The 15,386-nt window shown below is 40.6% G+C and overlaps 1 protein-coding gene across 1 annotated transcript in view; it reads left to right on the forward strand.

Moving 5' to 3' along the window:
• LOC109907231 (protein lifeguard 1) overlaps nt 1–3,100 on the forward strand; it is a 50,498-nt gene extending 47,398 nt beyond the window's left edge. The window contains exon 7 of the mRNA XM_020505078.2: nt 675–3,100. Coding sequence (XP_020360667.1) covers nt 675–824 — 150 coding nt within the window. The 3' untranslated portion in view covers nt 825–3,100. The remainder of the gene's footprint in view (nt 1–674) is intronic.
• The last annotated feature ends 12,286 nt before the right edge of the window (nt 3,101–15,386 follow it).

Here is a 15,386-nt window from a genome sequence, read left to right on the forward strand (position 1 = left end):
CAGTGTCGTCCGGGTTTGGCCGGGGTAGGCCATCATTGTAAATAATTTGTTGTTAAATTACTTGCCTAGTTAAATAAAGGTTCAATTTAAAAAATAAGGAAGGACATCTGGAAAGGAGGGGTGGAAAAGCGGGCCCAGTGACCTGTAATGATGCCTGGAGGAAAGCAAGGAAACGGTGACATAAGGTTGTGGGACACGAAGGAGAGCGGAGATGAAGAAAGACAATTTAAAGACGAGAGCATTATTAAATGATTGATATTTTATTCAGTATAGTGTATATGATGATTTCAGGCTAATGCAGTATGGCAGAACATCACTGGTAACATTTTAAGAACTTGAGGCTTTAGAAAAACATCAGCATAACGGGCTGAATCCTAACCTGCAAATCCTGATGATGTACCTACTCTCCCCTATTTGACTGAGAGTTTGTGTGTATCTATTGATATGTAGGCTACGTGTGCTATTTCTGTCCTTGAGCTGTTCTTGTATATTAATACAGAAAATGTCATGTTTTGTGTGGACCCCAGGAAAAGTAGCTGCTGCTTTTGTACCAGCTAATGGGGATCCTAATAAAATACCAAAAAAGTCAGATCTGTATGCACGAGTTACGATTCATTCCTACGTGACTGATTGCCTCAAAGTAATTATTCCTGACTCTATGTTCTGTGTTGTAGTTCTTGGCTGTGGACACCCAGCTCCTCCTGGGCAACAAGAAGCTGGCTCTGAGTCCAGAGGAGTACATCTTTGCCGCTCTCAACCTCTACACCGACATCATCAACATTTTCCTCTACATCCTGGCTATCGTAGGCCGTTCCCGCGAGTGATGGAGTGGCCCCCTTAGAGGAAAGGGAGAGGAAGGCATCCAGGAACCTCTCCTCGGTGTGGAAGAATGAATGATGCTCTTTCCCCTCGCTGTCTTTGTATGATTTGTTCCCGCTCTCATTCCTCTGTTACACCTCCCCCACCTTCACCCCACACCCTTCAGGAGACGAATTGGGTGACAGAAAATATGTTCTGTCACCTTTAGCAGTAGCGGATTAAACTCGGTTGAGTGTAAATCTGAATTGAGTTTAGTCTGCTACTTTAGCAGCAGGTCTGTCATAGAGTGCCGCAAAGGGCATACTTTTAAATGTATTTATGTGAAATTCCTTTGAAGTATGTTATTACAGTGACAGAAGTTACACCCTAACATTCCTTGTTTTGTTTTTAATGCCTTCTGCTTGCTCTGTCATCCTTGGCAATCTGCTTCTACTTACACAGATGGTAGCTAGCTAGTACAGCACTTCTTAACATTAGCTGAACAAACACTATGGAACTCTCCTTGGCGCTCTGCCTGGCCTTGTAGGTTAAGTGCTGTAGAGAGATTGAGAGGGAAGAGAGAGTTATGCTATCTAATTGAGAGCAGTGCTGTGATGGAGGCAAGCGCTTTATAAGGAAGAAACCGTTCTAGAAACACCTTTCCTGCTATATCCTCTCCCTCTGGTGTTTCCTCCTTTTCCTGCCAATGTAAATGAACTCTGCATGGCACCTGAAACACAGCTGAGATGAGCTGAATAGATTAACAAAAACCATCCAGAGGGATGATACCTCTCCTGGCCTTCTTGTTACGTAGCTGTACATAGATCTATGGGAACTGTATATGACACTTAGTTCCCTAACTAGCTCTTTCTAGGCATGCCCGGGGAGTGTGTGGCTGTGATGCTTGAAGGGAGAACAATATGCTCACTCGATGTACAGTATATGACTAATGACATCACTACGCATAGCTAACCAGTACAAAGACCAAAACTTGAATAAAATGTGACTGACGTTATTTTTGTTAAAATGGATGTGTGACTTATACACTAATACACATGAATATATTTATGGAATCCCTGATTTCCCCCCCCCACACACACACACACACTAAGCTAAGTGTGGAATGTACCATCTGCTTTTTTTAAATGTATTTTTCCCTTTGTATTTTCCCTTTTTTCTTACTAATTCCTCATTTGTCTCCTTGTCTTTATGTATAGTAAATACTATAGTGTTGATTTTTCTCTCCATTATTACTAATGTGAAATGTTGAAGTATTGGAATTTCTGAACACTTTTATACAGATGTTACAAAAATATCACTAGTTGCTTGTGATTTTAAAAACCTGACATGCTGTAGTAGATCGATGGACACGGAGATTGAAGGACATAAGTTATTAATGATCTATTTATTGAAGTTGCTGTAGAAGGCAAGGCTGCTGTGAAGTTGAAAGTGAATGAGAAGGATACTCAACACTACATTTTCTGCCCTTCTGAATGATGCATGGTGAAAGGCTGTCCTAGGAGAGGGAAGTTTATTATTCACCATTTGCGTCCCAAATGGAACCCTGTTTCCTACTTAGTGTGCTACTTTCCTACTTAGTTCTCTGGTCAAAAGGAGTGCTTTAAATTGGAAATCAGGTGGGCTTTGAGATGCAGAGTGATGTATATTCTGAGGTTTCCTGCTCAAACGTGAAGGATTAAATGAAATACTTGAAGACTCAAATGTAGAATAAGGAAAGGCAGAAAACAGACAATCACTAACACTAGTTACTAGAGAGAACATTCTTAGTTTTAACACTCCACTACTACCAATGCTGACCAAGCCATTGAGATGTTCTCCATTGAAACAAAACACAAGACTCTTAAGTTACATCTACTAACATGAATACCATTTTGAAAACCACATCAAAGCTTTGAAACTCTGAGTTCAGTTATGTTTTGACTCCTGTTGCACGACCCTTTCCCGTTGTTGCATGTGTTGTGATTGCACACTGGGCAGTGCACTAGCTGTTTCTTTGAGACATGTGGAATGAAGAGTAATCATAATGATATAATGATAGTGTTATTGTGCTGCCTAGAGCCCTGTTTTAACCATGTTGATTTAACTTGTTTTTACCTAACTAATATATATATATATATATATATATACATACATACATACATACATACATACATACATACATACATACATACATACACACAACTCCTTTAGTGGTTTGATGTGTTGAGTAATTTTGGGCTTTGTAGTTCTGTTTGCACTGTAAATTCGCATTAAAATTGAACTGGAATTGCATTCCTCTACACTGCTGTTTTGCTTTTCATCTGAGTTACAACAGAAAAATAGTCTTGGATTGTGTGTGGTTTGAACCACTGATTGATGTTAACACTATAATAGTGCTTACACGTTAAAAAACCGCTTTTAATATAAGGGGCAAATTCATAGACAAGGGGCATGAGACAAGTATAATTATTCAACTTGGGCATGATTGATAGGCTACACATTACCAATAATGGCAACCTGAACATGTGGAAGAAGAATCTTAATTGTTGACACAAGCCACTGCTCTCCCCCACCACCTGACTATCCCTGAGAGGCCTACAATTACATCCCAAATGGCACTCTATTTACTTCAGTGAACTTCTTAAGACCAGGGCACATAGGGCTGTGGGCAAATGTACTGCACTACATGGGGAATAGGGTGCCATTTGGGATGAAATCAAAGTAGTTGCTTATTTCCCAGACCAGCTTCTCCCATCTCCATAGCAGCAGTCTAATGGCAGGCTGCACTGCCATTAGGGGAGGCAGCGTAGCCTAGTAGTTAGAGCGTTGGACTAGTAACCGGACTAGTAAACCCCCGAGCTGACAAGGTACAAAATCTGTCGTTCTGCCCCTGAACAGGCAGTTAACCCACTGTTCCTATGCAGTCATTGAAAATAAGAATTTGTTCTTAACTGACTTAACTGCCTAGTAAAATAAAAATAAAAAACTGCTGGCTGATGACAATGATGCCTCTCCATGTCCTCTTTCCTCCTTGTTGTGGATAATTACATGAAGTGTGGTTCATGCACACTTGAATGCTGCTGAGTCATTGTTTGCCACAGTTTAACGGAGACACCAGGGCCGTGCACAGACCTTTCAGGGACTGTGCTCCACCTATCCTACAAACTAAAAGTATTGGTCAATGCACATTGTGGTAATTGTCTTGGATTGTTTGTGGTTTGAACATGGTATCACGCTTGACAGGAGAGAAACTGAACTGAACCACAGACTTTCTAACCCAAGATATGAAACATTGTGTGAGAACGCAGGTTTTTTTTTTTTTAAGTCAATGAGAGAAGTGACAAATAATTCCTTGAGTTAGTTTTCCAAAAAAAGTAAAAAATCTTTAACTAGGTAAGTCAGTTAAAGAACGCCCTATGGGTTTCCCAAAAATGGCCGGTTGTGCTACAGCCTGGAATCGAATCAGGGCCTGTAGTGACGCCTCTACCACTGAGATGCAGTGCCTTGGACTGCTGCGCTACTCGGAAGCCCTAAAGGCACAACCTAAATTCGAGCCAATGTCTTAAGTATTTGAACATGTTAGTCCAACCTCGTGAAATTGCACAAACTGACACGATTTTATTTGAGTAAAAAACGTATTTAAATATTGGAGTGCCTTTTGAGTTGTCGGCTGGCACTTGCGCAGTTCGGCACGAGACGAGCCTTATCCCCGATGACGTATTTCTGCGCATGGGCTTGCCGAGCCAACGTCGCCATGTTATCATCATAACTGTCATCGTGGATTTCTGTTGGAGAAGCAGTTGTAACCTATTTTCATGCTCTCCTGTCTTTTTCTGAACCTCTAAGATTTGTGAATTGTGTTATGATTACGTGATATGTTTATGCGCTGTAACTTCATTCAAATAGTGGGGCAAATTGTATTGACTTTATTCACACTTCGGTTCGGTAGCGACACTCATCATACACGGAAGCACACGTATGGTACCTTTTTCTCGCGCTCCCACGGCACACTATATATCTTGTATTGAAAAGTACTGCTTTTATTTTTCTAATTAGTCCAATAACCTTTCCGCTTTGCTCCAAATCGTTTTGAAATCGAAGCATCTGCGCCTACATTTTGACCTAACGAGAGAAACCTCTATAATTTTCCTGACCTTTCACATCACTATAAATCGCGGCACATTGAAGCATATGATTGGTCTAGATACGTAAGGGACCAAGGGGATTGGATGCATGTCTTAAAGAAACGCCCCTCAATATCAGAGTGGCGTTGAATCGAGAGAACGTTCTCCGCTGAGTTTATAAAGCTAAAAATATTAGCACGGTATTGCTGTTTTATGTCTAGTGTGTTCAACATAATTTGGTTGATTTAATCCACACTTGCATTACTCCCCTCGTTTGGTGATTGGCATTTAGGCTGTGTCAACGAAAACGCAGCAGAGAGAGACCTACAGTATGTTTAGCAGGGAAGTTTGGTAGGGCGACCTGATTTGTAACTATGACAATTATTTTGTCTAACCGACCGTGAACCCAAAAGTGTAACCTAGGTAAAGTTGGTTTTATATTCACATATTCGGACATTCATCAGACATTCGCCAGAAGCCATTTAAAATGTAAAAATCAATAACTAATTCACCGTTTGTCACAGAATCATCAAGCTAGATATGATTTAGTCTATAAATGTCAGGCATACTTTATACAACCTTTGTTTTGAGGAAAAATTAGTTTTGATTTAATAGAAATACATCATCTATAAAATGCAATTTTAAAGCGGTAAAAATCAATAACTAATTCACTGTTTGTCACAGAAACATCAAACTATGTGTGATTTATTATATAAATGTCTAGCATACTTTTATAACCTTTTTTGAGGAAAAATTCCAGTTCTGATTTTATAGATAGATGTATATATACATTCAACAGACATTTGTTTTTAATAACCGTTTATATTTTTAGTTTTTCCTTCCCTTAACTTTTTTCCTTCAACTTTTTCATCCCGAACGCTATATCTGTAGATGGTTCTACAGGACATCCACCAGCCGAAGCTAAGTAATAACATTAACATGAGCAGTGATACATTTATGAACTTATTTGATGAAAAGATCATGACCATTAGAAAGCAAATCTGCGTATTTATCCAAAGCTCAGTTGTCCTGAGTCTACAAAACATTGCCAGGACCTAGGATCAAGGGAGGCACGCAAGTTTTTTAAATACTATATCTCTTGACACATTAATGAAAATAGTCATGGCCTCTAAACCTTCAAGCTGCATACTGGACCCTATTCCATCTAATCTACTGAAAGAGCTGCTTGCTGTGCTTGGCCCTCCTATGTTGAACATAATAAATGGCTCCCTATCCACCGGATGTGTACCAAACTCACTAAAAGTGGCAGTAATAAAGCCTTTCTTGATAAAGCCAAACATGACCCAGAAAATATAAAAAACTATCTGCCTATATCAAATCTCGCATTCCACTCAAAAATGTTAGAAAAAGCTGTTGCGCAGCAACTCACTGCCTTCCTGAAGACTATCTATACAAAAAGCTTCAGTCTGGTTTTAGACCCCATCATAGCACTGAGACAGTACTCGTGAAGGTGGTAAATTACCTTTTAATGGCGTCAGACCAAGGCTGCATCTGTTCTCGTGCTCCTAGACCTTAGTGCTACTTTCTGACAAATCAACTGTACATTTCGGTGTTTCTCTTTTACACTTTTAATGATCTTCTGACATTTTTATTGAGAAACATTTAATTGTTAGCTAGTAATTCATCATAATTAAAATGAAATTAATGTTGTAAAAGTGATATGATATAAATTACAGTGATCTGTCTTTGAATTTACTTCCTTGTTCATTTCATTTAAGCAGCATATTTTTGGCTTTTGTTTATCTGTCTTTTCCCCTGGTGGCATTCATAAAGTATGTCTTTGTGTCTACAACTTGAAAACGGAACACCATTGAATTACACCCTAACCAAATAAAATGTGTTTATGAGTTGTGAGTCCCCCTACCATCTCTGCCTAGCATGTGCACAATACTAAAATGTCAAGAATTATATTTGTTTGCTGGAACATGTAATATATCCTATGCTTATTTGTATGACTTATTCAAAACTGTCCATGAATATAATACAATTTCTAAGAGAAAAGTAGGCATATCAGACTTGAAATATATGACTACATTGGAAAAATGAGCTTAAAGCAGTGTCCTAACTCTGTGGTCACTAAAGATCCCATGGAACTTATTGCAAGAGTATGTAAGTACCATTTTAGTTATAAAACTATATTCCTTTCATGTAATGCTGTGTATAAAAGTACCATGTATGTGAAGTTTATGAATAATGTATATGCAACAAAATATTTGTAAAAACACAAACAAATGTTAAACAAATAACTTTTGCCCTCCGAAGAGGAGGGGTGAAATACATAAAAATAGAGTATGTAAGTGGGGTTATGGTGGTGATTTTGGGCCCAGTTATAACCCTTTCTTATTATACTGTAGCTCAGTGGTTATCCTTCTCGCTTCGCCTCTTCCTCTCTGGTGTGACTCACACATTTCAGTTTTTATTTTAAATCCTCTTATTTATTTGTACAAATATTTTTTTATTAACAACAACTCAATACAGGAAGTACATGTGGGAACACAAGTGTATATAAATAATATACAAAGGACAATTGTGCTAGGGGGTACAATTTCACATTACACAAGGACCTTAAGGGACAAACACATTTTAAAGTTAATTACTGGAGCTCCCGCCTTGGTCCAATCAGTGTAATTTTGTAAATGGCAAGACGCATCATTCACCCAAGCTTCGTCAAAATCGGGCCAGTGCTGTCTGAGATGTCCTGTGTGACGTACGGACAGACAGATAGACGGATGGAGACCAAGGAACTTGAAGCTCTTCACCCTCTCCACTGCGACCCCGTTGATGTGGATGGGGGCGTGCTCTCTCTGCTATCTTCTGAAGTCCACGATCATCTCCTGAGGGAGAGGTTATTTTCCTGGCACCACTCCACCAGATCCCTCACCTACAGGGAGGAGGCTGTCTAGTCGTTGTTGGTAATCAAGCCTACCACTGTAGTGTCGTCTGCAAACTTGATGATTGAGTTGGAGACGTGCATTGCCACACAGTTGTGGGTGAACAGGGAGTACAGGAGTGGGCTGAGAACCCACCCTTGTGGGGCCCCAGTGTTGTGGATCAGTGTAGCGGAGATGTTGCCTACCGTCACCACCTGGGGGCAGTCCGTCAGGAAGTCCAGGACCCAGTTGCACAGGGCGGCGTCGAGACCCAGGGTCTCAAGCTTAATGATGAGTTTGGAGGGTACTATGGTGTTGAATGCTGTAGTCAATTTTATTTTTTTATTTTTTTATTTTACCTTTATTTAACTAGGCAAGTCAGTTAAGAACAAATTCTTATTTTCAATGACGGCCTAGGAACAGTGGGTTAACTGCCTGTTCAGGGGCAGAACGACAGATTTGTACCTTGTCAGCTCGGGGGTTTGAACATGAAACCTTCCGGTTACTAGTCCAACGCTCTAACCACTAGGCTACCCTGCCGCCCAATGAACAGCTTACATCGGTATTCCTCTTGTCCAGATGGGATAGGGCAGTGTGCAGTGTGATGGCGATTGCATCGTCTGTGTACCTATTGGGGCAGTAAGCAAATTGGAGTGGGACTAGTGTGACAGGCAGGGTGATATGATCCTTGACTAGTCTCTCAAATCACTTCATGATGACAGAAGTGAGTGCTACGGGGCGATAGTCATTTAGTTCAGTTACCTTAGCTTTCTTGAGAACAGGAACAATGGTGGCCATCTTGAAGCATGTGGGGACAGCAGACTGGGATAGGGATTGATTGAATATGTCCGTAAACACACCAGCCGCTGGTCTGTGCATGCTCTGAGGACGCGGCTAAGGATGCCGTCTGGGCCGGCAGCAAGGGTTAACACGTTTAAATGTTTTACTCACGTCGGCCATGGATAAGGAGTACCCACAGTCTTTGGTAGCGGACCGCATCGGTTGCACTGTATTGTCCTCAAAGCGCCTAAAGAAGTTGTTTAATTTGTCTGGAAGCAAGACGTCGAAGTCCGCGACGGGGCTGGTTTTCTTTTTGTAATCCATGATTGTCTGTAGACCCTACCACATACGTCTTGTGTTTGAGCCATTGAATTGCGACTCCACTTTGTCTCTATACTGACGCTTTGCTGGTTTGATTGCCTTACAGAGGGAATAACTACACTGTTTGTTTTCGGCCATGTTTCCAGTCGCCTTGCCATGATTATATGCGGTGGTACGTGCTTTCAGTTTTGCGTGAATGCTGCCATCAATCCAAGGTTTCTGGTTAGGGAAGGTTTTAATAGTCACAGTGGGTACAACATCTCCTATTTACTTCCTTATAAACTCGCTCACAGAGTCATCTTATACTGTACGTCAATGTTATTGTCTGAGGCTTCCCGAAACATATCCCAGTCCACGTGATTGAAGCAATCTTGAAGCTTGGAATCCAATTGGTCAGACCAACGTTGGATAGACCTAAGCACGGGTGCTTCCTGTTTTAGATTCTGCCTATAGGAGGGGAACAACAAGATGGAGTCATGGTCGGGTTTGCCGAAAGGAGGGCGGGGGATGCATCGCGGAAGTTAGAGTAGCAATGGTCGAGCGTGTTTCTTGCTTGTGTACTGCAAACGATATGCTGATAGAATTTAAGTAGCCTTGTTCTCAAATTAGCTTTGTTAAAATCCCCAGCTACAATAAATGCAGCCTTAGGATATATGGTTTCCAGTTTGCATAAAGTCCAGTGAAATTCCTTGAAGGCCGTCTTGGTATCCGCTTGCGGGGGGATATACATGGCTGTGACGATAACCGAGGAGAGTTCTCTTGAGAGATAATACGGTCAGCATTTGATTGTGAGGAATTCTAGGTCAGGTGAACAAAAGGACTTGAGTTATTGTATGTTGTTACAATTACACCATGAGTCATACACACCCGCCCTTCTTCTTACCGGAGAGATGTTTATTCTTTTGGCTGCGATGCACTGAAAATCCCGTTGGCTGTATGGACTCCGACAGCATGTCCCCAGCTAGCCATGTTTCCGTGAAACAAAGTATCTTACAATCCCGGATATCTCTTTGGAAAGCAACTCTTGCCCTGATTTCGTCGACTTTGTTAACCAGGGACTGGACATTAGTGAGTAATATACTCGGAAGCGGTGGGTGGTGTGCGCGCATCCGAAGCCTCATTAGAAGACCGCTCGGCACCCTCTCCTCCGGCGACATTGTTTTGGGTCAGCCTCTGGAATCTGTTTAAATGCCCTGGGAGGTGCAGACAAAGGATCCGCTTTGGGAAAGTCGTATTCCTGGTCGTAGTGCTGGTTGTGCTGGTAAGTTGACGTTTCTCTGATATCCAATAGTTCTTCCCGGCTGTATGTAGCAACACTTAAGGTTTTCTGGGGTAACAATGTAAGAAATAATATATTTAAAAAACGAAATACTGCACAGTTTCCTAAGGACTAGAAGTGAAGCTGCCATCTCTATCGGCGCCATCTTGCTAATCATTCAGGGCAGTTGGGGGTTAATACGCTTAAATGTCTTACATATCCACAAGGAAAGGTGTTGTTCTAAAAGTAGGTCTAATGAAGTCATCTTCTGTTATCTGTCTTCAAGATCAATGTTTTGTGGCTAATGATAACAATGCATGCATGTTGTATGTAGTTTGCTATCTCCCTTCAGGTTTTGGTTCTGTTGCCTCTGTTGTGATCACTTGACAGTGGTAACCCTTAATGTCTATGGTGGTAATGCTGTCTCACTACATAGGGGCAGCGAAAACACTCATAAGTCAACATGAAGCAGCAGCCCCATTGAGAAATGATTCCTATGTACTTCTTATAACAGTCCCCTATAATAGTCCCTTGCTATTGAACTGCTCACACTCTCCTTCCCTACTCTACCATATCCAATTGAACTCTCTGAGGACAGATTTAGCAAAACTGCAACTACTGACAATCATTGTGAATAGAGTATGTTGTGAGACATACCAGCTATGAGCCCTTTCTATTTTAGGGGAGCTCAGGTTAAGAATATAACACCTGGGGCTCTGGAATGTTATCAGACAACACATATTACTTGATTACCGTTACAACCTATTGTTGACAATGTACTTGTATTGTAGGAGGCAGAAAGTTAAGATTTGGTTACAGTATTGGGTACATAATGTATTTTTGACTAAGAAATACATGCATAATAACAAGTGTGAGTATAGTGCAGCATCTAGGTTCATGTGACCCTCTCCATTTTGACTGTTAGCACAATGACTATCGGGATTTTTGGCACTTGGGACCATTAGTACAACACCACTGAGCAAGCACTCACAGACAAGATCAAAAACAGCCCTAGTTAACCATTCACTAAGAGATCTATCATTTACTCCTCTAATTTCTATTTCACTGCTTTTTTTTCATTTTTTTCAGATGTTCCATTACAGCTGGTTTGCTGGTTGATGATAATATGATATGATTTATTACAGTGTTTGTTCTTGAATACCTGCATGAAAACATCGGGAAAGGTTCACTGCTTGTCACGTTGTTCGTAATAATGGTTGGCCCAAGGCGCAGAGTACATAGAGTTCCACATTATTTATTAAAGAAAGTGAAACTTAGAAAAACCAAAACCATAAAGAATAAACGAACCGTGATGACAATGCAGTGCTAACAGGCAACTAAACATAAACAATATCCCATAACCCACAGGTGGAAAAAATGCTTCCTTAAGTATGATCCCCAATTAGAGACAACGATAGCCAGTTGCCTCTAATTGGGAATCATACCAAAACCCCAACATAGAAAAAACAACCTAGAACCCCAAATAGAAAATATAAACTAGACTAACCCCCCTAGTCTCGCCCTGACCTACTCTACCATAGAAAATAAAGGCTTTCTATGGTCAAGACGTGACACCGCTACTAATCTGAAATTGAGTGTCTCTCTCTTTTGTGAGGATAATAACCATGAGAACATCCTACATTCTGTTATTTCTCTCTTTTGAATACTGATTGAAAATTGAACATGTTTCGTTGTCATTTTGTGAGAGTGTATAAATCTCATACCATTAACTCCTAGCCATTTCGTCAGTAATTCTCCCTCAGACTAACCTTTACCATAAACTTTGACCTCTTCCTGGTTCAGGACCATCACAAGTGTGCTGGGTTCCTGGTGTTCAGCCTGTGCCTCTCTCTGGGACTAGTCTGTTCCGGGACCTTCCGCCGACCCCTGGTGATCGATCACAAGAAGAAGGAGTACCGCTACTACATCCACTCACACCTATGCCACAGGGGCCCCTTGCAGTTTCACAATTCCTGACATTTAATCCTAGTAATAATTTTGTCGACCGCCGAGCTTCGCCCGAAAAAGGAGAGGCATCGACTTCGGTAGAAGTCGTTACAACCACTTTATTTTAAGAATGTGAAATGTCAGAATAATAGTAGAGAGAATTATTTATTTCAGCTTTTATTTCTTTCATCACATTCTCAGTGGGTCAGAAGTTTACATACACTCAATTAGAATTTGGTAGCATTGCCTTTAAATTGTTTAACTCTGGTCAAACATTTCGGTTAGCCTTACACAAGCTTCCCACAATAAGTTGGGTGAATTTTGACCCATTCCTCCTGACAGAGCTGTTGTAACTGAGTCAGGTTTGTAGGCCTCCTTGCTCGCACATGCTTTTTCAGTTCTGCCAACACATTTTATGTAGGATTTGGGTCAGGGCATTGTGATGGCCACTCCAATACCTTGACTTTGTTGTCCTTAAGCCATTCTGCCACAACTTTGGAAGTATGCTTGGGGTCATTGTCCATTTGGAAGACCTATTTGTGTCCAAGCTTTAACTTCCTGACTGATGTCTTGAGATGTTGCTTTAATATATCTACATAATTTTTGTGCCTCGTGATGCCATCTATTTTGTGAAGTGCACCAGTCCCTCATGCAGCAAAGCACCCCCACAACCTGATGCTGCCACCCCCGTGCTTCACGGTTGGGATGGTGTTCTTCGGCTTGCAAGCATCCCCCTTCTTCCTCTAAACATAAAGATGGTTATTATGGCCAAACAGTTATATTTTTGTTTCATAAGACCAGAGAACATTTCTCCAAAAAGTATGATCTTTGTCCCCATGTGCAGTTGCATACCGTAGTCTGTCTTTTTTATGGCAGCTTTGTAGCAGTGGCATCTTCCTTGCTAAGTGGCCTTTCAGGTTATGTCGATATAGGACTCGTTTTACTGTGGATAGAGATACTTTTGTACCTGTTTTTTGCTGTTGTTCTGGGATTGATTTGCACTTTTCTCACCAAAGTATGTTCATCTCTAAGAGACAAGAACACATCTTCTTCCTGAGCGATATGAAGGCTACGTGTTCCCATGGTGTTATACTTGCGTGCTATTGTTTGTACAGATGAACGTGGTACCTTCAGGCATTTGGAAATTGCTCCTAAGGATGAACCAGACTTGTGGAGGTATACCATTTTTTTCTGAGGTCTTGGCTGATTTCTTTTGATAATCCCATGATGTCAAGCAAAGAGGCACTGAGTTTGAAGGTAGGCCTTGAAATATATCCACAGGTACAACTCCAATTGACTCAAATGATGTCAATTAGGCTATCAGAAGCTTTTAAAGCCATTACATAATTTTCTGGAATTTCCAAGCTGTTTAGAGGCACAGTCAACTTAGTGTATGTAAACTTCTGGAATTGTGATACAGTGAATTATAAGTGAAATAATCTGTCTGTAAACAATTGTTGGAAAAATGACTTGTGTCATACGCACAAAGTAGATGTCCTAACCGACTTGCCAAAACTATAGTTTGTTAACAAGAAATTTGTGGAGTGGTTGAAAAACAAGTTTTAATGACTCCAACCTAAGTGTATGTAAACTTCCGACTTCAACTGTACATATGCATGATTACACAGAAGATTGATGAGGTGCTACGTACTGTTATTCTATCACCGTCAATGGGGCATTGTGTTTCTTCATTCATGTCTCTGGGTGAAGGTCAGTCATGGACAACTGATGCTGAGATAATCAAAACAAAAGTGAAGGGATGGATGAATGGATGTCCAGAAAACAGACTGGTTTGTCTGCTATATCTCAAGGCACTGCAGGCTAATTCATGTTTTTGACATCATTTCAGGACAGGGATTGCTGATGTATAAGCTGATGCTGAATGGATACAAAAGAGCAAGTTCAGTCGCTTCTCAGAGAAATGTGAGGCATCATTGCTGAGTGTAATGACTATTGGGTAAATCCATTTGAATTAAATCAATTTTAAGCAAATCTGAGTTTACATGTTTTTAGATCATTGACGTTTAAAGTTCAAAAATGAAAGTTTTTATTCAGATTTTTTCTCAAACCTTGTTTGTAAGCTTTTAAATCATGTCAATCTCAACCGTTTATCTCTTCTGGTGATGAAGACATGGACGTCTCATGGTATGGTGGGATATGCAAAATAGGTCAACTTTGAGGACCTTTATCAACTGAATGTTTTGGCATCCAGATCCAAACACTCCCTTTCTGAGCCATTCTACCATGGGCAAACAGTCACTTTCTGAGCCCTTCTACCATGGGCAAACAGTCACTTTCTGAGCCCTTCTACCATGGGCAAACAGTCACTTTCTGAGCCCTTCTACCATGGGCAAACAGTCACTTTGTGAGCCCTTCTACCATGGGCAAACAGTCACTTTCTGAGCCCTTCTACCATGGGCAAACAGTCACTTTCTGAGCCCTTCTACCAATGGGCAAACAGTCACTTTCTGAGCCCTTCTACCATGGGCAAACAGTCACTTTCTGAGCCCTTCTACCATGTAAAACATGTATCAAATCATATGTTATTTATCACATGCGCCGAATACAACTGTGAAATTTACAAGCCCTTAACCAACAATGCAGTTTTAAGAAAATAGAGTTAAGAAAATATTTACTTAATAAACTAAAGTAAAAAATTAAATAAAGTAACAAAATTAAATAACATTAATGAGGCTATTTACAGAGGGGTACCAGTAGAGTCAATGGGGTACCAGTAGAGGCAATGTGCGGGGGTACAAGGTTTCGTTCAAATCAAAAGGGGTGCTGTCAAAAAGTGACTGAGGGTTCTGGACTGCTGCTCAATCAATCATATACTATATTTTAGTAAACATCTGACCACAGTGTAGTTGGTGATAGGACTGTTCAATCCTTCCCTTACTCATCCACTTACAGTACTCATCACAGCCAGTGTTATTTTTTCCCCACGGCTGTTGGAAAGCTACAATCAAATGTCTTTGCGTGTTTTTTTATGATTGTTTTCTGAATGATCTCTTGAAATCATGAATTTGGTCTTCTACACCCAAGTCTTTATCAAATCATGTTGCCATCCCCAATATTATGCTTCAACTGTGACTATCTTTCCACGTTGCAATATTTTATTTTATTTTTTATTTTATTTCACCTTTATTTAACCAGGTAGGCTAGTTGAGAACAAGTTCTCATTTGCAACTGCGACCTGGCCAAGATAAAGCATAGCAGTGTGAGCATACAACAAAGAGTTACACATGGAGTAAACAATTAACAAGT

The sequence above is a fragment of the Oncorhynchus kisutch genome, linkage group LG17, assembly GCF_002021735.2.
Source record: "Oncorhynchus kisutch isolate 150728-3 linkage group LG17, Okis_V2, whole genome shotgun sequence".
Taxonomy (NCBI): domain Eukaryota; kingdom Metazoa; phylum Chordata; class Actinopteri; order Salmoniformes; family Salmonidae; genus Oncorhynchus; species Oncorhynchus kisutch.